Source organism: Scardinius erythrophthalmus (genome assembly GCF_964197995.2).
Source record: "Scardinius erythrophthalmus genome assembly, chromosome: 17".
Taxonomy (NCBI): Eukaryota; Metazoa; Chordata; class Actinopteri; order Cypriniformes; family Leuciscidae; genus Scardinius; species Scardinius erythrophthalmus.
Genome location: NC_138237.1, coordinates 5,496,520 through 5,524,365, shown reverse-complemented (window position 1 = coordinate 5,524,365; position 27,846 = coordinate 5,496,520). Strand labels below are relative to the sequence as shown.

Genomic DNA, 27,846 nt, shown 5'->3' with positions numbered 1-27,846 from the left:
ATCCATAACAATATAGCCTAACAATCAACAAGTTGAAAGAGTCCAGAAGGTAAATACATTTGCAAACTTCTTAGCAGATATTTGAATCTCAATATAGATACTATTTTAATATAGTTTGAATCTTTATTCCAATCAAACATATTTGAGGAGATAAATAGTGTTTGTATAATCCCTGGGTTGTTTTGTATCGAATCTATGAAGGTTAGATAGTTTAAAATGGTCTCCGCCAGTAGAGGCGCTTGAGCAACCGAAGCAATGACACATCCGAGTCTAGGAGAAGAAGAGAAGTGAGCGAGGGAAGGGAACATAAACACGAGAAGTGGAACACATCCGATCATTCTGCTCTAAATCTGCTGTTTTTCAGACTGTGAGTACATTCATTTGATCATTTATTAGGAGAAATCTAAATCCAAACAACTAAACGAGTCTGTTCATTTAGTGAATCACTCAGAAATGAATCGACTGATGTTGTTAATTACGTTCGAGAAACGTAAACTCGTTACTGACTGTTTTTTCACATTACAATTTGTAAAGATTATGAATTGTTTTCATTTTATGTAATGAAACCTGGTAAACAGTTTTAGTGCATGTTAATCATTTCTAATGTAAGAGCAACATAAGAGTCATTCTAGAATTGGTGAACATTTCGAGTCTCTTAGATAACCCTTCTTTTATTAACATTTTTTCTTTTTGAATAATAACACAAATTATATTACAATATCACTAAAAATAATGCTTTATGTAAATTTAGGAAGAAAAATGAATGGAAAATATTATTGACTGTCTATGCCTCCTGATTCATACAATTATCATGAAACAGTTAAGTCTAATTTTCAAAAACAATTGTGTTTAATCTATTAAGTTATAATTGCATAGAATATATATTTTCTGTATTATTTATAATTTAATTAATAAAAAAATAGATTTTGTGTCTGTCCCTATACGTTCTGGTCAACTCTGTTACTCTGTTATAAAACAACAACATCTTACAAGTTTAAGATCAGAAAATATTGAATTTAAAGAGCAATCTATGAAAATAATCAAGTTAAACAGAAAAAAAAAATCCTATTTTTTTTGTTTTCTTTCTCTACTTGAAATGTACCCTCAATTCTGGAATAGAGGAGTTAAATTGTTTCTGAACAGCTATTTGATCAAAACACTTAAACCGTGAATAATTGCGAGTGATTGTAAGTGTGATGATCATCTTCTAAATGAGCAACAACGACCACAATTCACTCCTTAAGTCAGTGAAGCTCCCACAGCCGTTCATGAGAGTTTAAATGCTGGGGAATATTCCCATCTTCCCACAGGAGAAGAAGAAGCAAGCAGGAGGAATTACTCCAGGAGAAACTACTGACATACTATTGTAAAGATGGAGATTGAGGAAGAACCCTGCAGAATAAAAGATGAAGATACAGAGGAACAAATAGGTTGGTGTTTTCCTTCATTCTCTTTAATGACTGATGAGGAACATTAAGATGAAAACTCACTTTTCCTCCTGAGACCCAGGCATAGACTTTATCCTCTGTAGAGGACATTATATTTTAGCGAATTTCTCTGAGATCATTCATGTCACAGTCCTGTAAAGAGCATATTCAGGGCTTTTCAGAGATACCAAATGTTTGAAGGTTTCACAACTGAAACTCCCGCTATTTGTTGACAATGACTGAATGATAATTTTTTTGCACTTTTATGGAAATATGATAATATTTTGTATTTATCATTTAAACAGTATTTCTAATTGTTTGTCGTAAATAAACATATCAGAAAAAAACTTTATGGGGTTTCAAAACAGAAAATGACTTTCTTTTACAAAACAGGGCATCAATTTCATACATGTCCTCTGTAGAAGACATCAAAATTATCCTATGAATTATGAGATATTCTTATGAAAATGTTGTATTACACTTCTTTTTTCAACACATTAATATGCAAACAATTACATTGTATAGAATGGGACTACACATTTATGGCAATTTTAGAAACATTGCTTAAAGTAAAATAGTGTATCAAATCATTGTTGTCTTTCATAACATAGTTGAGAAACATCTTAATACAAAGTTTGGTTAAAAATAGCCTGAAACCTAAAAAATGTATTGGTAAATGAATAAAAAAAAAAAGAAACAATATTTTTGCATATACATGTATTATCACGCCATTTTATTTTTCTTAATATTATTAAGAAAAATAAATATTATTTTATCTTAATATTATATTGTTTTTCTTAATCTGAGTCCAGGGGTCCGTTCTTTGTACCTGTTAGCCAGCGTCTCCGCTTAAAAAAAAAAGAAAATCCCCAGAAATGGCATACCCAAACTAAAGCAGATACAGTTCATGAAGCCTTTGCACTAAAAGCATTATTACGGTCTCATCTGAAAGCAGACACTTGGCAGTTTATTATAAATGCATTTTTTGTTATTAAAATAAAATGTTATACATAGCTTCAAAGTTTTGTAAAGTTATTAGAAATTTATTTTTTATTAAATATCTTTGTGAAAATAAAATTGAAGTTGGCATCTAGAAATGCACTGCAGCTAAAGCCACATGCCTGACCATGTTATATTTCAAATCTGAAGATAAGTCTAAAACTCTGAGTTTTATGAAATGTTTTAAACACCATGTCATGTGATTATATTTTGAGAAGACTCTAAAATGCTAAATGGTGTTTATTGCCGTTTTCTAAGCATCCATTCAGTGTATTGTCTCTATTGTTTTGTGGTGCAAACGAGTCCCATTCAATTTCAGTCTTCACTGCACACATTCACAGCTCTCCCGGCTGGTTATGGCTCTAATTATTCTTTTCTTTTGTCTTCATTATAATTACTGATGACTTTCTAGTCACACTTTTTAATTCCCTAATTTCTTTGATCAAACTTCTCACTTCACCTTCTTTAAAACTATATCAAATCCCCTTCTTGAAAAAATAAACATTTCAGTGAGTTTAACTATTCAAAATTATTCATAAAAAAGGGACGGGTGCATTTTAGGGCTAGCTAGCATGTTATCTTAGCACACCATCAGTACACAACAATTTATGAGATTAAAACCCTGTTTTTGCTCGTAACTAACACATGTCGAGTGTTTTAAATAACCTTCTGTGATCTGATTTGGCTTCGGATAAATAAAAAAACAGACAAAATATATATTTTTTATAGTATTCTGCATAATGATGCTAAAGGCTATGTCAGTAAGCATTGCATTATTAATATAATCTATTACGAAAATACCCGACATGGCATGAAGAACACAGATAAACGATAAATTATCGCAATCGTTTATTGTCTTCAAAAGTCTCTATCTCCATGTTATAGTGATCCCTGGAAGCCTTTTTTATGTAAAGGAGTTCCTGCAATGTCACATGATATCAGTGTTAATTTTGACAGCACATTTTGATTTAGTTTTAGTCATAGTCTTTTGACTAAAATGCCATTTAGTTTTAGTCATATTTTAGTCATCTGAATTGTTTTAGTTTTAGTCTAGTTTTAGTCGACGAAATACAATAAGATTTTAGTCGACTAAATCTACAGTAGACTTAGTCGACTAAAATATAATGGGTTTCAATTTAAATGCATTTATTTAGAATTTCTCTAAAATTTCCAAACCCATATACTCCCGGAGAAAACATATATTAACCTGCTAATATGAATGATTTTAAAGTTTGAACGTGCAATACAAATACAGATTTAACTACTGTAACTTAAAAAAATATCTTAAATTGAAATAAAACCACTTTTCCTAAAGTAGAACAGTCTTTTTTTCAATGAATGATATATGAATTCTTTATAACTACTTGCATACATCCTTCTCTATTCTTTCAAGCAGACATATTTATTTGTATGAATTAAATATAATTAATCCTTATTAAAGCTATTAGCTTGATCAATATCAAGGACACAGACCGCATTAGGTTTATTACCCACTGTCACTTTAAGACATCGGTTCATGTCCAATGACATGCACATAGATACACTCACAACTGTTTAAGACATAACCAATATAATTTACGTGAATACTCTCCAAAACGGACATTTAGACATAATATTTGTGTATTTGTCCATTCAGACAGGAAAGAGAGCTCAATTCTGTACTCGCGCGCTGTATAGGTGTCTATGTGAATGGCTGCACGCTTCGGGTCGGGTGTGTGCGCACAGAAAACCGTACCGAATATAGCTCTTTTTTTGCGTCGTCACTCTTATTTAGATCTTCATGTCTGCTCTACTCATTCTTCCAAACGTTTACATGTTTTAACGTTTTATGAGACATGCAGCGCATGCCAACTCATGTGCCGCTGGGTAGATCACGTCACAGTACAATTGTGCGCATCTACCACAAATGCAGGACATCAGACTGGATCGCTTCCCAAATCGTCACTATCTAACATTTTCGTCTAGTTTTTATACGTTGACGAAAATGTCAATAGATTTTCGTCATAGTTTTTGTCATTCAAAACTAGTTTTTATTTAGTTATCGTCTCGTTTTCGTCTGTGAAAAAATGTCGTTGACAAAAATAATGCCGATATGCCTCTTTATCACGTGTGCCATTAGTGGCCTAAATGTGCATAGAGCGCCCTCAGGCTTCCCGTATGCATTGAAAACACAGTACATTAGAGTATACTATCCAGTGCTCATAATGATTACATAAGCGCATTTTGGGTAAAACTTTTATAAATATTTCTTGTGTAAATGTGAAATAAACATTATGAGAATCTATCAATATTTCTCCAAATGTGCATGCTTTTGAACTAAAAGCCCTGAGGGACGTTGTTTTGTCAAGCATTTTCATGATGACCGTACAGAGATTTTTATTCTGAATGGGAGCGACTGATGCTCATGTTTTAAACAGAAGGTATCGACTCCGTTTTTCGTATTTGTAACTCCTGACACATATTAAAGGGACACTTCACCCATTTGCATTAAGCTTTGCATTGTTAGAAACCCAGTCATACTATTAAATGGTCATGCAACATTTTTTCATTTTCCCCCGAGACGAGAGAAATCTGTATTTACCTCTTTACACTTCCTCCTACAATGACGCAAAAATCGTCATTTTGCGTCATTGTAGGAGGAAGTGTAAGAGGGGGGGATTTCTGTTAAGACTACAAGCACTAGATCCACCCTTTCAAACCCGCCCATAGGGGGTTGGACCTAATGCGCTAACAGACCTATCACAGATCAGTGCGAGTGCGTTTGATTTCAACGGCAGAAACCTGCAGAAAACAGGGACGAAGAAAGCTGAGTAGTAGGGGTTACCATACTCTATTTCCCGGACATGTCCGGCCGTCGAGATCGACAAAAATGTCCGGGATTCAGCTTTTGCTTTCTGCGGTCGCCATCCATTGTTTACATGCTCACCTTTTGTTTCAATCTAACTGAATTCACCCCGATTGGTGAATCTGAGTAATGTTTACATGAATGCTAAACAAGTGATCAGTTGATTTGCGTTTTAACATTGCTAAGAAAATACCCGCACCTCCGTGAGAGATAGCCCATGAGACCGGTGCATCTCACAGGCGCGCTCATCAGTAATCACAGTAATACAGGGAGCAGGACGAGGCTAGCGCCGCGGGAGAAAGACGCGAGGCCGGTGGCGTGATCGGTTGAAAGACGCGAGGCCGGTGGCGTGATCGGTTGATGTGTGTTTTACCATTGCTAAGAAAATACCTGCTCCTCCGTGTGAGATACGAGAACAGTGCCTCACAGGTGTCGGTCGTCAGTAATCACGCCACCGGCCTCGCGCCGTTCTCCCGCGCCCCTCAGCCTCGTCCTGCTCGCCACAGTAAACATGATGAATGGCGACTGTAGAACGCAAAAGCTGTATCCCGGACATTTTGGGCAAACTCGTCACGGAGACTCACTCGTAGCCTAGCCTTGCCTTGATGTTTTTGTTTTCAACTGCGCTGTATTACCGGTAGGCGTGGCTTGGGAGTGGCCTTGTAGGGCAGCGAAGCAAGTGCATTCTGGGAGTTGTTGTCTTTCATCCACATAAGCCAAAAATACATTTTCTGGCTTTTCTCAGTCTAGAAAGCTCCAAATTCAAAAATAATTTCACATTTCTTCTACATAAATGACCCACTTTCAATACACATTCATGTCTCCACGGGTGAAATGACCCTTTAACAAATTACGGTCACTATAAGATTTTCAGAGCAAGACAGGTGTCAAAATTTGAAGCTTGAATCTTAGATCTTTATAATGATGTATAGTTTATCAAGATAGTTACATTACATCTAACTGTAACTTTGAGCTCATTTAAACAAGAACGCTTCAGTGTGCCGGCGTCCCCGTGAAGGTTAACAGGTTAATACATCTGAGATGATTTGACAGACGCCAGATCTTCTAATAGTGATAACTGATCTGGCTAATTTGGTTCTTTAAACGAATTTGCGGATTTGATTAAAATATCTGGATTAAGTTGTCTGAGATTACTGCGTGTTCTTGTGTTCATTGGAAAGGCCAGATATAACAACGATAATCGAAACCGTGAACAGCAATCCAGTGATTGGCTGGCGGCAAGACAGCAACTTATTGACATATTAAAAAAGAACATCACGACATGATGAAAAACTTTAATTTCTGGACTAGGGGTGTGACGATAACCGCATCACCGCAATATCGCGTTGATGAGATGCCTACCGCGGTGTGAGGTCATCACCGCACGTTTTTTTTTTTTTTTTTTTTTTTTTGCTGAAAGTTACAGGAGTGCATATGGTGTGTGATATGAACTATAAACACATTAATATTTTGCTTATAATTTACTGTATTCTGCGAGTCCCATGTTCAAGGGTTTCTGGAGAAAAAAAAACGCTTCCTGTGCAAGGGAGGGAGTCGAGGGACTGTCCGTTAAACATAGCCTAAGGGGGATTTTTTTTGTGTGTGTCTGATTATTATTAATTAACTGCTAGGTTTTGTGATGTTTACAGATAATGTTCAATTAAATACAAACAAACACAGGAATAAAAGACAAGCATAACGTAAACAGTTGGAGTTAGATTTTAATTGCAAGTAGCGATCTCTCTTATCTGGTATAGGAAATAACAGTTGACGGCGCTAGCCGAATGATTCAAAAAATAGCCACGAATCTAGTGTCTAAGCCAAATACTGTGTCGCCTTTGAGGCAGGTGACAATTAAGGGGAAGCCGGTGAATTTGGACAAGGCGCACAAAAGTATCCGTCTCGTGAGGAAATACCACTAACCAATAACTAGACCACATCTTAGAAAAATGAACCGTCCTGTGGCGTTTGCAGGACTTAAGTGCAGCACACCTACCTTAGGTCGGCGACACACTGGCTGCGTGGCGTGTCCGTTTTTATTTCGGCTCCCATGTTAACAGGTTAGAGCTTGAGAGCGTGAGACGCGCTTCTCAGTTGCGGCTCGAGCCGCGCTGAAAACGCGTGCATGCCAGAAATAGAACCAACGCCTATTTTTCATGCGACACGCAAGCCTGTTGGAAGCGTTTCCTGGCAAAATATAATAGGAAAAGATGTTTGTATGTCATTTTTACATGAATAAATATTAATAAATTACATTTAGATGTTTGAAAGTTAAGGTTTTGACATATAATTTAAAAAAAATTATCGATTTTCAAATATTGCACCTGTCAATACAGAACGAAATATTCTGTAGCCTATTTTGCCGTCAATAGCCTACTGCCGAGTGCCGACGCTGTCTTTGCTGCTATATAATTATGTTTAACATTAAGTAGCCTAGGCCTTCCACAACTCTCTCCCCATATGTCGAATATATCACCAATGAGGCGTATGTCACCTAGCAGCAGCAGCGCTGTTTCTGGTGTGCAAAGACAGAGAAAAAGAGACGCAACTGACACGCAACAGAAACGCCACAATCACACCACACAGCCAGTGTGTCGCCGGCCTTAAGACTACCTAATTAATAGTTAATTATTAGGGCCCAAGCCCTGAAAGGGCGAAGGCCCTATTGTTTCCGTAAGGATTATTTTTTTTTTTTTTTTTTTTTTCTTCATTATTTTTTTTTTTGCCTTTTTGCCACTTTTGGGGCCCTTAACATGCTCAAAAACTCTTGAAATTTTGCACACACGTCAGAACCTGCGGCCATCAGGGCCGGGCTGAAGCTGGTACTGGGGCGTGGCAGGGGGGCTCGACAGCGCCCCCTGGAATGGGGTCCGAAAACTTGGTCCATAAATCAAACACGCTTGCATGTAATAATATGAAACTCAGTACACATATAGATCTCATCGGGCCGAACAACTTTCGTGCTCTAAGTTTTACAAAAGCCCAACAGGAAGTCGGTTATTATACGTTGTTTGGAAAACGCATACAATGGAATGTGAAATACTCCTCCTAGGGATTTCATCCGATCGCCACCAAACTCGGTGAGAATAAAGTCAAGACATTGAGGATGAATTCTTGCGAACGGATTTTTGATATCTCGAACGGTTTGGCCGTGGCGAGGAAACGAATTTATGGCGAATAATGGGACACAGGAAGTGTGTTATAACTTCTGCATACATTAACTGATCTTGATGAAACTTCAGCAGTGTGTTCGTTGTAAGAGGCCGATCACATGGATGTGACTATTGTGAGTCAAAGTTATAGCGCCACCAACTGGCAGCAGGAAGTGTGTCACTTTCAAAATGCTTTGAAGTCACCCTCTTAATTTTACCCGATTTGCTTCAAACTTTATGTGTATAATGTAAACACAGGGCAGATGTAGACCTGTGAAAGGATTATTGATATCTTAGATACTGTTGCCGTGGCAACGCATCAAGTTTTAATATTCTTTTCGGATGCGTTTGAGACTCTTAACATGCTTGAAATTGGATGAAACTCGACAGACACATAACACGTATTAGCCAGTAGACATGTGAAAAGTTTCAGAAACGGGCGTGGCAGGGGGGCTCAAGAGCGCCCTCTTGAACAGGGTCTGAAAACTTGGTCCATATATCAAACACGCTTGCATGAAGTAATATGAAACTCGGTACACATATAGATTTCGTCGGGCCGAACAACTTTCCTTCTGACAAGTTTCACGCCAGCCCAACAGGAAGTCAGCTATTATGGGTTGTTTGGAAAACGCTTGCTGTGGAATGTGATGTACTCCTCCTAGAGAATTCATTCAATCACCTCCAAACTCAGTCAGCATGAAGTAAAGACATTGAGGATGCTAAATTGCGGACGGATTTTTGATATCTTGAACGGTTTGGCCGTGGTGAGGAAACGAATTTATGGCGAGAAAAGAGAGACACGAAGTGTTATAACTTCTGCATACATCAACTGATCTTGATGAAACTTCAGCAGTGTGTTCGTGGTAAGAGGCCGATCAGATGGATGTGACTATTGTGAGTCAAAGTTATAGCGCCACCAACTGGCAGCAGGAAGTGTGTCACTTTCAACATGCTTTTGACAAAAGTGGGGGGGTTAGTTTTAAATACAGTAAAAAAAAAAAAAATTTATATTGTTCTCATCAAGCCGGACAACTTTCTAATTTACATTCATTAGCTCAGAGCAAAAGGAAGTCAGATATTTTGGTCTGAATGTGGATTTTTTTGCAAAATCAGCCTATGAATTTTTAGCCACTCCTCTTAAACTATTTATTTTATTCCCACCAAACTTTTTCAACATGATGAAAATACATTAAATATGCTAAATTGTGAACGGATTATAAATATCTCAAACGGTTTTGCTATGGCGAGGGATTAAAGTAATGTCCAAAAAGGAAAAACTAAAAGCCTCAAATTTTCTAAAAATGTAATTATATACCATTTATTTCTATATAAAAGTATACAAACATCACAACTAAACATTTTATTCTTTTTTTTTTCAATTTAAGAATGAATTTTAAGTTTAAAAACTGCCAGAATGGTTGTTTAGTCTAAACAATACATAAATAAAGTCAAACATAGTGCTATACTGCCCTCTTGTGTTCAAAATCAGGTAGGCCTATTATATCTATATATAAATATACTAGGTATGTGACGGTGAGAATATTTTACCACCGGTTAACTGACGTGTGACACCGCTGGGGGCTTTTTAATCGCTAACTTAAAAACTAAAGTAAAATATGTTCTTCCGCACTGACATTTATATTGGTTGAGCGAGCGTTTCAAATGAATTCCTATGGAAGTAGGAATTAACTGAAAAACGTTCACTCTGTTCTGCTCGTTCCTCGCCGTGGACGTGCACCGTTATGAATGCCCGTGCAGCCATGAGCATTTTAGTTTCATTTTAAAATTAGCGCCTTTCGGGGGGTGGATTGCTTGAAATTATTTTACAAAAGCACAATTTTGTGTTTTATTGCAACTGTACACAAATATAAGTTAACACTTTGCAGTTTGAATGTCGTCCTGTATAATGATGGAGTATGTTTTTATGTGTCTACTGTTCAATCGCGCCCACGCCACACACACACACACACACACACACGGTTTACTATCTTTGTGGGTACTCTCCATGGACTTAATGGTTTTTATACTGTACAAACTGTATATTCTATCTCCTCACACTAACCCTACCCCTAAACCTACCTATCCCATAAAACTTTCTGCATTTTTACATTTCCAAAAAAACTCATTCTGTATGATTTATAATCTTGTTTACCCATGGGGACCTCTATTTAGGTCCCCACTGTGACACGAGTCCCCATGAGTCTGTGTGCATTCAGGTTAAAGTCCCCACCGGGATAGAAAAACATGAACACACACACACACACACACACACACACACACACACACACACACACACACACACACACACACACACACTCCAGCATTACAATCTTGACATCGCAGCCTGTTCATTATAGCCTTAATAAAATATAATAATAAAATAGTCAACCTAACATATAAAAATTGTTCTGCTCGTTCCTCGCCGTGGACGTGCACCGTTATGAATGCCCGTGCAGCCATGAGCATTTTAGTTTCATTTTAAAATTAGCGCCTTTCGGGGGGTGGATTGCTTGAAATTATTTTACAAAAGCACAATTTTGTGTTTTATTGCAACTGTACACAAATATAAGTTAACACTTTGCAGTCTGAATGTCGTCCTGTATAATGATGGAGTATGTTTTTATGTGTCTACTGTTCAATCGCGCCCACGCCACACACACACACACACACACACACGGTTTACTATCTTTGTGGGTACTCTCCATGGACTTAATGGTTTTTATACTGTACAAACTGTATATTCTATCTCCTCACACTAACCCTACCCCTAAACCTACCTATCCCATAAAACTTTCTGCATTTTTACATTTCCAAAAAAACTCATTCTGTATGATTTATAATCTTGTTTACCCATGGGGACCTCTATTTAGGTCCCCACTGTGACACGAGTCCCCATGAGTCTGTGTGCATTCAGGTTAAAGTCCCCACCGGGATAGAAAAACATGAACACACACACACACACACACACACACACACACACACACACACACACACACACACACACACACACACACACACACACTCCAGCATTACAATCTTGACATCGCAGCCTGTTCATTATAGCCTTAATAAAATATAATAATAAAATAGTCAACCTAACATATAAAAATTACACTGCTCTAAATAGTCAGTAGTACAATTCGTACATTCACAGTAAGCACCCCTCGCTCCACTGTGATGTTTCCAAGCAAATTTTTGCGCATGTGAAGAGGATGATTTTTTCCATCAATATTGGAACACGAGTGAAGAACAAAGCCTATAATAAAGAATAGTTTAGCATCCAAATACATCGCAAATGTTGAAACATTTTGATTCTGATGAGAGGGTTACGTGAGCCCAACACTGCTTACTTTCATTTTTACTTTTACATTAAATTTAAAGGATTTGTTGTGGAATATTTTGAGTGTATCATAAAATCTGAATTAAAAAAATAATAATAATAATAAAAAAATAAAAAAATGAATGAATGAATGAATAAATAAATAAATATATATATGTATGTGTATATATATATATATATATATATATATATATATATATATATATATATATATATATAGCTGCGAGCAGCGATAAAGGGCCAAAGCCGGCGGCACCGCCACCCTAAAGGCACCGGGGTTGCGGTGCCACCGGCTTGGGCCCGTAATCGCTGCTCGCAGCTATATTTAATATTTACAATTTAATATAAATGTTAATTTGTTTATTTTTTTAATAAAGAATACTGCTTTATGACTATTCATTTCCATTGTCATTTACAAGCTACATCGGTTAACCGCCAAACCGCGATATTTGTTGCTTCTTCACCGCGGTAAGAAAAAATCCCATACCGTCACAGCCCTATTCTGGACCTTAATAAGAAAACAGCCAAGCCACATACTGACATAAAAGTTGTAACATATACATGAAATGCTTACAGGCTTTACATTATTATTTAAATGTTGCAATTAGCAATTAATTACATTGTTCCTGTGAAGCAGATGTGTTACATGACAGCAGTAATGAGTTTTTTAAGGGTGGTGTTTAAAAGATATTGTTGGTCATTCAGTGTTTCTGTAAAAAGAACAAAAAGATAATAGTAATAATTGTTAAAAGACAATAATGCTACTGCTAATTCTACTACTAATATTAACAATATGCAATGCACTAAGAATTGATGAGCTTCTGAATTCATGAATATTAATCATGTTGTCAGTGTTCGCTCGAACTGATTTGCTGATATTAAAACAGTGATGAGCGCCAGCCAATGGGATTGCCGTTTGCGCATTATAGTTATTATATTATTATAATTATTAGTTGCAACCAATACCGGAGAAACCGGCATATCTTCTGTTTGATCTTAAAAGCTGAATAACTCCAAATGAACTCCGTTATTTTGCCGTTTCACAACCAAACACGCGCAAAAAAGTGATAAGGAAATAACGCAAGATTATTGATTAATTGTTGTTAAAATGATAGCCCACCAGAAACTTGCGATCCAAATTGTTGTGCGTTAAAAAGGAGAAAAAGAAAAAAGATTATGGAGGATGAAATGATTGGGGAGACGTGGAGAGCAAGGATTGTGTGTTCTTCAAAGAGAGTTGGGGATAAATAAATAATTTTGCAATGTTCTGCTGCTGCGGCTGGTTAAGCAAATGTTTGTGGTTTGTTTCTGTTTGGTATAATTGTAAATATGTCTATTAAAATAATAATAATAATAATAATACATTTTATTTATTTGGCGCCTTTGTGGACACTCAAGGTCGCCTAAAATACTGATATTCTGGTCTATAACTCCTCCCCAGACTTCCCGCCTCCCTGTATCTTGCTCTCTCATTGGCTGCAGGTCATCACCGATGTAATTTACAGTCAGAACACATTTCACATATTAGGATTTTGAATTTAAGACGGGTCCAGATATTTAGCATGCCAAATATCTCACAGGGTTCTGCGACTCATCTGCGATTCTCTCAGATCGCATCTTTGATAATTCACACTGTGTGATTGTCACTCTTGTGAAAGTACCGATTTGGCTCTGATTTGGACCATTTGTCTGCGATTTTGCAAAACCTGTCGGTGAGTGAAGATGGGGGCTAAAATTGTGCAGTGTGAACTCGCATAACTCACTCTCTTGTTGCGTGTGTGTGAGAAACGGCGATCTCAGCAAAGCAACATTGAGCCGTGTGCCTTTACACTACAGTTTATGGTATGTCAAATACTGTTACTATGCGCATACGTTGAATTGAATTGAAATATGACGGATCGCTTGACGGGGAGTGAAACTCTCAAGCGCTCAGACAGTGTTCAGCAAGTGAATATATATATATATATATATATATGCTAAACTTATACTTAGCTCCAAACACACACACACACACACACCCACACACACCGGCGAGTATCTAAGAATTTATTAGACAGTGGCTGGTGATAGTCTAGATTTAGTCGCCCAGAGTGAAGATTTAGTTGCATATGCAAGTGATTTGCTCGCATTGTGGGTTTATCATGGGGAGGGTCACCAATGAAATCCAGCTAATTGAGTAATCCACGTACAAAGAATGGGCCCCTGGTGTCCACTACAGAGGACATAGCATAAAATATGAATAAAAATATTTTTTCTCAAAAAAAACTAAATTCTCACACAAAGTTCTGGTCCTCAGGAAGATATGACAATACATCAAAAAGTAGATACTAGAAGACTCAGTAGTAAACTAGATTTGTGCTAAATTAAGAATGAAATTTATTTATGTTTCTCTTCTGACCTTTTTTAATTTAATTTTGGGAATTTAATGTTGATTTTAGACCCAATAGAAGTGAATGAAGACAAACAGCATCGGTTTCAAAAATCTCATCATTTCAAAAGTGAAGATGGAAATGCGGTCGTTTCAAAGACTGAAGAGAATTTCGCACAAAAACAAGCTGGAAAATCTGGAGTCAAAGGATCTTTCACCTGCTCTGAGTGTGGAAAGAGTTACATGCATAAACCAGACCTTAAGAGGCACATGAGAATTCACACTGGAGAAAATCGGTTTGCATGCACTCAGTGTGGAAAAAGTTTTATACATAAAAGAAACTTAAATGACCACATGAGAATTCACACCGGAGAAAAACCTTTCACCTGCAATCAGTGTGGAAAGAGTTTCACTTACAAAAGAAATCTCAAAGATCATCTGCACACTCACTCCGGAGTGAGATCATTCAGCTGTGATCAGTGTGATAAAACATTTGTTGTGGCATCAGGCTTAAAAACACACCTTAAAGTTCATGCTGGTGCGAAGCCTCATGTTTGCTCTTTTTGTGGAAATAGTTTTTCGCTACTGAAAAATTTACAAGTTCACCAGCGTATTCATACTGGTGTGAGACCTCATGTCTGCTTTGACTGTGGGAAGAGCTATAGTACATCAAGCAACTTAAAAACACACCAGAGAATTCATACTGGAGAGAAACCGTACAAGTGCTCACACTGTGGAAAGAGTTTCTCTCAGTCGGGAGTCATGAAAGCTCATGAGAGAGTTCATACTGGAGAGAAGCCGCACCAGTGCTCTACATGTGGGAAGAGTTTCACCTTCTCTTCTAATCTGCTGAAACATAAGAAAAAGCTTTGTTGTCTAAGTGAGCGAAAACACTTGTGAAACAATGGCGGCATCAGTCCATTAAAACTCTGAATGTTCCATGAGCTGTTAAATCATTGCTGTGTTTACACTTGGCATTAACATGCGATCACTGTGTGCCAATTAGTGTGCATTCCCGCAAAAAAAAAGGGTGCATTATACAAATCTCACAAAATGAGGAGGATCAAGAAACTATAAGTACTAATAATGTGGATAGATTCCATAATGGAAACGGTACAGAGAAACGTATCCGAGAACGTTGCCAGCAGTGGTGGGATAAATGCGTGTTCTTTACAGAAAATTAATGGTTCTGCAACTTTAGGGTGCGAAAGCAAACATTTCAGTTTATTTGTGATGTACTTCGCACTCGACTGTATCGCAAAACCACACAGCTACGTGCAGCAATTCCTGGAGAGAGGAGGGGGAATAATAGCCGCTTTCCTACCAAGAAGTTACAGGAACTTAGTTCTAGGAACTGTCCACTTCTAAACAGTTCTATGAACTACTCTCCCCCAAACTCGGTTTTGCTGTTTGCGTTTGCACTGGCCAAGTGGCCATAGGAACTGGTAGGAGGGGTAAGGGAGTGACGCAAGCACAGCGACTTTAATTTTGACGGCGCAACGGACCTTTATTTTGACGGCGCTGAGAACGTCAGAGCAAACAATGCTCGCATTCTCTGTGTTCATTAGTTAGCGATCTGTCTAACAGTACTGTTTAATATGTTATTAGATAGAACTGTTATAGAAAGTAGACAGTATATGAAAAAAAGGTTATTAGCCTATGCCGTGTGGTTGATGTCCAGTGTTGCTAGCTGGGCAGATACACATAATCATGTTTGGCTTGGTCCCCTCAAAGTTGCGTTGGATTTTCTCTTCAGCATAAATGTTTAGAGACCATCTATTACTGTTTTCCATGTTTGTATAGTTTATGGAGTAAATATATAGGCTATAATCTATGTGTTTACATATAGGTGTTTTAAAAATGGCGGGTGTTGGCGTTCTGCGTGCATTCGGTCAATCAGCGTACACTAACGTCACGGGTAGTTCCTATAGTGCTGGTTTAGACCCTACTCTGGAGTAGGACCTAAATTAGTTCCTCCAAATGGAGTTCCTAGAACTAAAATCGTTCCTAGTTCCTGCGTTGCGAACACGCCGACATCCGGGTACTTTAGCCAATAGTTCTAGGAACTGTGAAAAGGTTCCTCCGGTCGGAAAGCGGCTATTGACAGTGGGCGGGGTTTTGTGTGACGTCCACCTGTGAATGCAGACACGATGGCTGGAGACATTACACTGAGATCCGATCACAATGCATCCTCGACTACCTCCGTGGACACGCTGATCAGAAGCGCGTTTACGCTTATCTTTTCAATGTGTATGTAGACAACATCCGGATACAGGTCGCATGTTAATGCCAAGTGTAGCAGATGTTAAGAAACTCACTCTTGAAGTGTGGATGGAAAATATATTGAAATCAGTGAAGTTTGGTCATGGGTAGTTTATGGTCGAATGGGGTTTATATTGCCAGTAATGTTGTATGTAATGTACTTATTTCTATGAGAAATAAAAAGGAACAAAACTAATGTGACTTAATGAATAAATTAACTTTTGTTTATATGTAACCAAAAGGGTTTTGACATTGTATACTACACTGTTAAATAACTCTGTTGCAGACTTTTGGTCAATGTTGATTAGGTTAAAAATAAATTCTTGCAAAAGAAAAAATTCCTTATTAATAACAAAACAGGCAAGTTTAGGGATTTGTAAAAACCAAATCAGTACCCTCATAAACAGACAGTCTAGACAGGCCTATTCCAACAAGCTCTCTCACCCTGAACACAAATTTGCTTTCTTTCGTAATATGGGCTCATATGCTTTTCTGTACATAGTATGCTTTAATAGTAAGGTGTTTACTGAGTTTGGTCTTTTAATATCACTGTCTTAGTACTTAAGCCACATGCCACGTTAAGCATTAACAGTTTTCTATGGGAGTAAAAATGCTTAACATGTAATCTTAAACGCTGGACTAATTATATTCTGGACTAATCTGCTTTTCTGTTCATAGTATGCTTTATTAGTATGGTGTTTACTGAGTTAGCCTAGGTATTTAATATCACAGATTGGAGTAAAAACATAATTCACGCAAATGAGAACTCAAGACACGCACATACATTTGAACATCTGACCTCTCTTATTATATTTCTTAATATGCCATATTTGGTAGGGGTTGATCTTTGAGTGCTATGATAAGATGGACTGGACATTGTGGATAATTCTGCTTTATCGTTTGTATAAATATGACCTTTCTTCCCCAATAAACTTGAAAATGTTTTGGTACTACACTATCTCTGCGTCTGCTTGATCATTCTCCTGAGATCTCGCATTGCTGCTGCCACACATCACATGTGTCTATTTCCAACTGATGACTGATAGCTTTGAGGCTGCAGATAGTCTACCTAAAATTAATCTAACAGATCTGGGGGCTCGTCCGGGATATTCCCAAAAAACATGGGACTGAAAATCATCCTCCATCACATGTAAGTTGCTTTTAAAGTTTTCCTGTGATGATAGGATTGATTGTATTAGGTAGACGACTATGTAAGCCTTTGGGGGTTTGGATATCCCGTCCAACTGATGATTTGGAGTCAGCTTTCGCAATCCGTAGGGCTACAGTGACCGAAAGTAATGCATTCTTTTTTTTAAACCAGATAAGTTGGCGTCCAGAGAGGAAAGATGATACCTGGTTGAAAACAACTCGTTCAAGTGTTTTTGTTATGAATGGTGGGTTATAACTGTCTACAAGTGACTTGTTTAATGTGGGTTTTTAAGAAGTGGGGATACCTGAGCCTGTTTGAATGCGGTAGGGAAAACGCCAGAGCTGAGGGATGAGGTGATGATAGTGCTGGTATAAGTGTAGGAGAGATGGCTTGTAGAAAGTGTGAGGGGATGGGATCTAGAGGGCAGGTGGTAGGATGACTGGAGAGAAGTTTAGACACTCTTGCCTCAGTGAGAGTAGAGAAGAGGGAAAGAGGATGTCATGCTGTGGATGTGGTTGATTGAGTTCCTGAGTGTGTGGAGCTGAGAACTGACTACTGATGGTTGTAGTTTTGTCAGTGAAGAAATTGGCAAAATCATCAGAAGTTTAAGAGGTGGTAGTGGAGGGGGACACAGGAGCAAGTTGAATGTTTTGAAAAGTGTTCATGTGTTGTGGAAATGTGGAAGTATGATGATTCAACAGTTAAAGGGGACATATCATGCTAAATCCACTTTTTTAGCCCTTAAATGCATTTTGTTGTATATTTGGAGTGTTTAGAAGTACAGAAAATATGAAATTATTCTCTTCAGGTGCTTCGTTGATATCTTTATATTCTGTTTTGGTCATATTTTTCAACCTGTTCTGATTTTTCTGTTATCTATGACGTTTTGTGAACTAATACGTCACAGTATTTGCAGCGGAACTGCCAAATAAGGACATTGACTCCCGGCCCAACACTTCGAGCAATCCGCCATTTCTATTTCTCACTGCAATTTTGTAGTCCAAGCTAAAGGATGCAGAAGTTACGAGAGGGTAAGTTAAAATGTTTGGTTGTTGGATGTAGTAACCCACACACTTCATTACACCGTCTAATGTAGATGAACTGCCGCGCTTGTGTCAGGACGCATGTTTAACTGAAAGAACGAGCAGAGAGAGAGACCTGGTCGCGCGCGCGCTCACTCTCTCTCTCTTCAGAGCCAGGCGAAAATGTAAACAAGACATCACCGTCTCCAAAATAAGTTAGACGCTGTCTTGCTCTCTCTCCCTCGCACATATTAATCAAAATAAATCGACACGGTGGTAAAAGGTCGGAAGACCAAAGTTTCATGTGTAAATACAGTACACACCATTGAGATACATCCATATGAAGACGTTGTTCTGCAGATTCGTCGTCTTCATTTTCATCTCGCTCCGGCTCCGACTCTGGCTCGAACATGTAAGGCTGGATGGACAAGTCTTCCGTTGTTGACATTTTGTTAATAACGTGTGAATAAAAAGTTTCTGTGCCGCTAGATAATCGTATCTCTGCTATCAAACTACAAAAATGGCTGAACGGGGTGGAGTTGAACCTCTGCAACCTGTAGAGGGGCGGGGTATGAAGTGTCTCAGTTGTATTTAAAGAGACCGCACCAAAACGGGTTGATTGAGACGCACCTCAGAAAAGGGGTAGAAAAGGGGCCTGTGGAGCTATAATAATGAGGAATTCAGACCCAAGCATTGCAGTTCCGCTTTATATAGACTACAAATGTATGATTTATATGTAAAAAGGAACAATTTAAAAGCATGATATGTCTCCTTTAAAGGATAAGAGCAGAGATTGCTACGTACTAAGTAAGATTAGGGGTGTGACGGTTAGTTTATAACCGTGAGACCGACGGTTATAGTTGAACACCGTCATTAGAACTCTATAACCGCCAAAACCGTGTTATTAAAATATTTTTTACAAACATTTTTTTATCATAGAGAATGTTTAAATACTAATTAAAAACAATTGTTAACAGTCTGTGTTATTAGTGATTTACGTCGTTTCCAACTGTATTTGATTCTTTGCCGAGTACCCCCTACCGCCAATCATTTGAGATAGAAATAAAAGCTACGACTATGATATAGTGATGTGCCATCATTATGAGATTTATTAAACAAAGGAAAAACATTTGCAATAATAAACATTAGCAATAAACATTTGCAATAATAACAAATGTATCATTACCGTGATCGTGCAGTTTAGCCCTTGACTGGCCCCAAACATGTTTGATAAACGAAACATATAGCCTACAGTGTGTGTATATATGATGTGTATTACATTTTAGCTCAAAAAACAATTGTAATAAAAGATTGGATCATAAGATGCGCAATATTTCGGGACACATGGTTTTTACCACTTAATGAAGTTTTGTAAATCATCAGACATGATTTTTACCACTTCATCAAGTTTTGCTTTGTAGAAAGCCTTTCTTTAAAACGAATTTCGTTTTGTACAAATTGTATCTTAATTTTAATAAATGTTTCATCAACCAATTTCATGTAGCCTATTTAATAAATAAAAAGAAAACATAGTAGACAATATAATAACCGCGACATGCAGGCGCGCCGCGTTCACTTGCATTGCATTTCATTGTGAACTAGAGCGCATCTCATCGTAAATTAATGAAACTCAGCGTAGGCCTATGCCTCATACATTAGCATTAAATATCTTTGCTGCATCCTTTCTAGAACAGACAGGGGCTTTCTTGCGGCTCGCATCAGCAGAGCATTGCATCGTCCATAGACCGCAAAACAATCAGCGGATGGCGGGCGGGTGCGGCTTTGAAAAAAAAAAAAAACATTGGTGCGGATGTTGAGATATTAATTTTATTTGTTTAATAGGCGACCAAGTAGCTAATCAGTGTCTGCTCGTTTATTCAAACTAAGTTGTCCTATAACAGACGACCTTCGCAACGCCCCCCCGGCCGACGGTTATGTTATGAACCGTCACATTTGACTCACGTCATAACCGTCATCACCAATTCTGAAACCGGCACACCCCTAAGTAAGATGGGTCTTTTTATTTGTGCCATTTCTCTTTGCTGCCCTGAGTTTGGTCCGGTGTTCATGAAGAACATCAGATAAATAGGGATTAGAGGGAGTAGCGTGTGCTGGCCTAGAAGAGAGGGGACAGATATACTGTCCTCTGTTCGTTGCTGTATTTACATCCAGAGATGTGCATTGTGAGGGTGAGGGAAGAGACAATGACACAGCAGAGTAAAGATGGTAGGGAGAAACTGAGCGCATGTTTCGTCTGAATGTAACTGGTGGAGGGGTTGGTGGTGCACAAGTGGTAAGTTGCAGATTTTAGGTAAAGAAGAAATGATCCGAAATGTTGTCTGTGATGCAGTTGCATACATAGGTCAAGTTGGTTGCCTGATTTGTGAGTGCCTATGGTGAGGAGCCGTTTGAGATGAAATGAGGCAAGGAGAGATAAGAAGACTGTAGCATAAGGCTTCTCTAGATGAGAAGCTAGTTAAAATCACCAAAAACTAGTGGACTGCCATCCTCAAAGAATGAAGACAGCAGCACATCCAGCTCCTCTACAAAGGTACCCAGTTGACCTGGGGGCGATAAATTACTACAATATGGATTGGAATTGCTTAGAGAAGAGTGAGTTGAGTATTTCCAATAGTTAGAAATGAGAAGGCCTGTGCCCCCACCCCTCCCAGGCTGGCAAGGGATGTGAGGGAAAGAGAAGTTGTTAGAAAGAAAAGCGGGGGTTGCTGAGTCCTATGGAGGAATCCAGGTCTCAGTCAAGCCCAATATATTGATAGTAGATTGAGTTGCAAAGGCTGGAATAAAGTGAGCTTTTTTGACTGCTGACTGACAGTTCCAGAGACCCACAGAAAAAGAGAGAGGTGCATTAGAAGAGAAGAAAATGGGACACAGATTAGCAGTATTGTGCTGCCTATTGCATTAGATGGTTGAGCGGTGTTGAGAGACAACAGGAATGTACTGAAAGCACATGTTGTGTATGGGAAAAAGTTGGTGAGAAGGGGAAAAGAAAAATACTTAAGTGCCTTACTGGTGTCCTTGCTCGGTGGATCGCAGGTCTTTACCAAAGTTGGAATTGAAAGTTTTCACTCTTAACATTAATATTCCAACTATTTTAATTGAATCGCACTATAATAAACCATATACACTATATTGCCAAAAGTTTTGGGACGTCTGCCTTTACATGCACATGAACTTATGGAGTTGGCCCGCCCTTTGCAGTTTCAACTCATCTGGGAAGGCTTTCCACAAGGTTTACGAGTGTGTGAATTTTTGACCATTCTTCTAGAAGTGCATTTGTGAAGTCAGGCACTCAAGTTGAAAGAGAAGGCCTGGCTCGCAGTCTCGCTCTACTTCATGGACTCTCCAGGTCAGGACTCTGTGCAGGCCAGTCAAGTTCCTCCACACAAAACTTGCTCATCCATGTCTTTATGGACCTTGCTTTGTGCACTAGTCCACAATCATGTTGGAACAGGAAAGGACCATTCCCAAACTGTTCCCACAAAGTTGGGAGCATGAAATTGTCCAAAATGTATTGGTATGCTGAAGCATTAAGAGTTCCTTTCACTGGAACTAAGGGACCAAGCCCAACCCCTGAAAAACAACGCCACACCATAATCCCCCCTCCACCAAACTTTACACTTGGCACACTGCAGTCAGGCAAGTACCGTTCTCCTGGCAACCACCAAACCCAGACTCGTCCATTGGATTGCCAGACAGAGAAGTGTGATTCATTAGTCCAGTGGCGGTGTGCTTTATAACACTGCATCCCGCGCTTTGCATTGCACTTGATGTAAGGCTTGGATGCAGCTTCTCGGCCATGGAAACCCATTCCATGAAGCTCTCTAGACACTGTTCTTGAGCTAATCTGAAGGCCAAGTGAAGTTTGAAGGTCTGTAGCTATTGACTGCAGAAAGTTGGTGACTTTTCTGCACCTCAGCTTGCGCTGACTCCGCTCCGTGATTTTACGTGGCCTACCACTTTGTTGCTGAGTTGCTGTTGTTCCCAATTGCTTCCACTTTGTAATAAAACCACTAAACTATAGTTGACTGTAGAATAATTAGTAGTGATGAAATATCACGAATGGACTTATGGCACAGATGGCAACCTATCACGGTACCACACTTGAATTCACTGAGCTCCTGAGAGCAACCCATTCTTTCACAAATGTTTTTAGAAGCGTCTGCATGCCTAGGTGCTTGATTTTTTTACAACTGTGGCCATGGAAGGGATTGGAAGAACTGTATTCAATGAACTGGATGGGTGCCCCAATACTTGGCAATATAGTGTATCATGTAAGAGCAACACAAAAATCCGCTAAATGAGAAAAACTGACTATTTGATCAAGACACTCAAAGATGGATAATTAGGGGTTGATTGTGTTTGAATATTTCCTGTTGTGCTTCATTCTTAGTCCCTTAATTGACAGTTGAATGGATAATTTCCATTCCAATAATTAAGTTTGAGCTCAATTTTTATGATTTCAAGGGTCCTTAATGTTATGAGGGATGGTACAGGGATTCATCCAATAAGAAATATACATTACATCATATAGAAATGTGATACAGAGAATAACAAGTCCATATATGGCAAATTTCTGGAACAAAAAGCAATATTATTTCCGTCTTTGCCTTGCACTCCTGCAAGTGCACACAGCAGCCTTCTCTCTTAGACAAAGAAGAATAATGAAATACAGCAAGAGAGAGAGAGAGACGTCATTATGCAAACAATTCTAAGCTCACTGATTGTAAGTGTGATGATCACCTGCTAAATGAGCAACAACGACAACAATTCACTCCTTCAGTCAGTGAAGCTCCCACAGCCGTTCATGAGAGTTTAAATGCTGGGGAATATTCCCATCTTCCCACAGGAGAAGAAGAAGCAAGCAGGAGGAATTACTTCAGGAGAAACTACGGACTTACTATTGTAAAGATGGAGATTAAGGAAGAACCCTGCAGAATAAAAGATGAAGATACAGAGGAACAAATAGGTTGGTGTTTTCCTTCATTCTCTTTAATGACTGATGAGGAACATTAAGATGAAAACTGACATATAACAATACATCTGAAACTGTAGACTCAGTAGTAAACTAGATTTGTGCTAAATTAAGAGTGAACTTTATTTCTTTGTTTCTCAATATGTTGATTTTAGAACCTATGGAAGTGAATGAAGAAAAACACCATAATTTCTCAAATGAAGATGGAAAACTGACATATAAAAATGAAGACAAACATCTGTTTGAAAAACCACATCATTTCAAAAATGAAAATGAAAACACTGTCCTTTCAAAGACTGAAGAGAATTTAACACAAAAACAAGCTGAAAAATTTGGAGACAAAGGATATTTAACCTGTTCTGAGTGTGGAAAGCGTTTCATATATAAATCACATCTTGAAAGACACATGAAAATTCACACTGGAGAAAAACCATTCACATGCTCTCAGTGTGGAAAGAGTTTCATATATAAATCACATCTTGAAAGACACATGAAAATTCACACTGGAGAAAAAATGTTCACATGCTCTCAGTGTGGAAAGAGTTTCAGTCAGAATAGCTCTCTCAGAGATCATCTGCTCTCTCACACTGGAGTGAGATCATTCAGCTGTGATCAGTGTGATAAAACATATGTTTCTGAATCGAGCTTAAGAAGACACATTACAACTCATGCTGCTGTGAAGTCTCACTTTTGTTCTGTATGTGGAAACAGTTTTTCACGGATGCAACATTTAAAAGTGCATGAGCGTATTCATACTGGTGTGAGACCTTATGTGTGCCCTGACTGTGGACAGAGGTTTAATACATCCAGTGCCTTAAGTTCACACCAGAGAATTCATACTGGAGAGAAACCGTACAAGTGCTCAAACTGTGGAAAGAGTTTCTCTCAAATGAAATCCTTGAAAGTTCATGAGAGAGTTCATACTGGAGAGAAACCGTACAAGTGCTCTTCGTGTGGGAAGAGTTTCGTCCAAATATCTAACGTACAAACTCATAAGAAAATGCATTGCCCGAAGTTGCCTAAATGAGCAAATGCACATCTTCAGATCCATCATTCACAAATAATACACTTGCAAGTAATAATTTGACATTCAGATTCAGCAAAATATGGAATTTGTTTCAATAGAGTGATTTAATCTAAGAGGGTAATTTGCTAAAATTAGTTTGATCATTTGTGAAATTAATTTTTGTCATGGTCAGCAATAGTTCATGAAACTGGTGTTGCTGTAAAATGATGTGATTTATGAGGAGATGTTTTGATTCTTTAAGGAGTTCAATTACTTTAACTAATTGTGCTTGAGGACAAATATAAATGATGCATTGAGAACATATTGAAGACTTCCTTGCATTTAAATCTTTACATTTAAAGAAATGATCTGTAAATTGAGACAAAGAGAAATAAAAATGAACAGAACTTGTGACAATGAATAAATGTACTCACAATCAAGGGGTTAAACATCGTGCAACATTTACCAAGTGTGTAGTAATAAATCATACTTTATATTTGCAGTTATGTATTCAACATGTGCTTTTATCCAAAGAGACTTTCATTGCATTAAAGGTTCACATGATATCAGTTAATGCATTCGCTGGGATTCAAACCCATGACATTGGCTTTGCTATAGTGTCATATTCTACTGTTTGAGCTACAAGAAGGCTAATAAAACTAAAACTGCACCATATGTATTTCAATTCATATAAGCAAACATTAACAATGGAAATTATAAACCCTGAATGAAATGCACATGCTCTGTGCATCTAGTGGCAAATAAAGTGAACTTTTACTATGCATTGGTCTATAATTAAGTAAAAAGTTAATTGTTTTATTGCCTTGATTCTCCATCTTTTTTCTTTTTTCTTTTTGGTTCACGGCACGCTGCAAGATTGCCGAATGTCTAAAGAAACGTTATCAGCATGATGATGTAAAACTACATTTCTTGTCTATTACCACCAACTGCTACTTAAGGCCCATTCACACCAAGAACGATAACTAAAGTTATATTTGCATCCACACTAACGAATAATAATGGTCTGTTCATTCTAAGCTTGCGCGGTGCGGTTTCAAAGTGTGTAGCCTACAACATGAAAACAGACAAATAAAAATAACATCTAAAACTAGATCCTAGTAGACTCAATAGTGAACTGGATTTGTGCTAAATTTGAGATTTTGAACAATGTTTATTTATGTTTCTCATTTATCCTTTTATTAAATTATGGGAATTTAATTTTTTTTTTTTTTTTTTTTTTAGACCTGATGGAAGTGAATGACGACAAACTGCATCAGTTTCAAAAACTGCATTATTTCACAAATGAAGATGGAAATGCAGTCGTTTCAAAGACTGAAGAGAATTTCACACAGAAACAAGCTGGAAAATCTGGAGTTGAAGGATCTTTCACCTGCTCTGAGTGTGGAATGAGTTTCATATATAGATCATATCTGAACAGACACATGAGAATTCACACTGGAGAAAGGCCTTATACATGCTCTCAGTGTGAAAAGAGTTTCACTTATAAACATACTCTCAATGATCATCTGGTCTCTCACTCTGGAGTGAGATCATTCAGCTGTGATCAGTGTGAGAAAACATTTGTTTTGGCATCATGCTTACAAAAACACCTTAAAGTTCATGCTGGTGTGAAGCCTCACTTTTGTTCTGTATGTGGAAAGAGTTTTTCACAACTGGAACATGTAAAAGAGCATGAGACTATTCATACTGGTTTGAGACCTTATGTGTGCTTTGACTGTGGAAAGAGCTTTAGAATATCCAGCCACTTAATAAAACACCAGAGAGTTCACACTGGAGAGAAACCGTACAAGTGCTCACACTGTGGAAAGTGTTTCGCTCGGTCAGGAAACATGAAAGATCATGAGAGAGTTCATACTGGAGAGAAACCGCACCAGTGCTCTTCATGTGGGAAGAGTTTCAGCCACTTATCAAATCTACAGAAACATAAGAAAAAGCATTGCCCGAAGGTGTCTAAGTGATCAAAGTTTAGATCCATGAGTTGCAATTTATTTGATATTCAGACTAAGCAAAAGATGGAATTACCTTTAATACAGTAATTTAATCTAAAATTAGTAGGAAGGTTAAAATGGAAGATGAAAATGCAGTTGTTTCAAAGACTGAAGAGAATTTCCCACAGAAACAAGCTGGAAAATCTGGAGTCAAAGGATCTTTAACCTGCTCTGAGTGTGGAAAGTTTTTCACCCAATTATCTACTCTACTGAAACATAAGAAAAATCATTGCCGGAAGGCGTCTAAGTGAGCAAAAGTTCACTTCCATAACTTGTAAATAAGCAAAAGATGAAATTACATTTAATACAGTAATTACTATTGAAGTTTGATTGTTTGAGAAGGGGAACTGGTTAAAATGGTTGTGAATTGCATTCTCAGTGTTGCATGTTTTGTTCTTCCGACACCCGTATTGATCCTCTGTTGTGTTGCACATGCGCAGTAAACACTGAGTGTTACCCGTATACAAGATGAACTGAACAGTAAAGCAACATTGTCAAAATACTTGTGTCAGTGTCATCGCTCAAGCAGTGCATGGTCATCTCATACAGATGTACAAGAATAATAGTTCAGAAAACTAGTCTGTCACCATAAAACACTAATGCATGAAGGGATGTGTTTTGTTTCTTTGTGGTTTAATTATTTTCATTTGTGAAACAATGGCAACAATAGTCTATCAAGTATCATTCATATCACAAACAACTTGTTTTTAGTCTCACTTTTTAGAGGTGATGCATTGAGAACATATTGAAGACTTTATTTGATTGAATCACTCTGCATATTGTTACAATGTAAGAAATAAAAATGAACAGAACTTGTGATTTATTTAGGTATAATGAATAGATTTAATTTAGTTTTCATTAAATCAAGGGTTTAACATTGTATTCAGCATTGCTAAGGAACCAGTAGTAGTAAACACTTATTCTTGGAAAAAAAAATAAAATAAAAATGGCACCATTCCTATCATAATATGGACTCGACAAACACATCACTTTGAGAAAATGAAATTGATACTTGTTTTACAGCTGCTATCTATTTATGAAATAAGGTTTAAGGTAATTTTGGCTCTTACATTAGCTATACAATTTTGTCCAAAAAAGTAATGAAAATGAACAGATTTTGTGTACAAGTGAATCGAACTACGGCATAAAGTATATATATATATATATATATATATATATAATATAATATATACGGACATGGTCCTTTTTTGGCGCATTCCTTGGTTCCCTATACGAAGCCCGTCACTGGACTGGGTTCTATTAGGATTTTTAA

The 27,846-nt window shown here is 37.8% G+C and overlaps 1 protein-coding gene across 2 annotated transcripts; it reads left to right on the top strand.

Moving 5' to 3' along the window:
• Window positions 1–189: 189 nt before the first annotated feature.
• LOC308705760 (uncharacterized protein) lies at window positions 190–27,173 on the top strand. 2 transcript variants are annotated; one of them, XM_081390945.1, is made up of 4 exons: window positions 190–367; window positions 1,311–1,430; window positions 23,433–23,552; window positions 23,714–25,340. In XM_081390945.1, the coding sequence occupies exons 2-4, from the start codon at window positions 1,373–1,375 to the stop codon at window positions 24,583–24,585; spliced, it is 1,050 nt and encodes a 349-aa protein (XP_081247071.1). In that variant the 5' UTR covers window positions 190–367; window positions 1,311–1,372; the 3' UTR covers window positions 24,586–25,340. The 2 variants fall into 2 exon arrangements, with proteins under 2 accessions (XP_081247071.1, XP_081247072.1); XM_081390946.1 differs by lacking the exon at window positions 23,714–25,340 and adding an exon at window positions 25,807–27,173 and having other exon boundaries at window positions 283–367.
• Window positions 27,174–27,846: the final 673 nt, after the last annotated feature.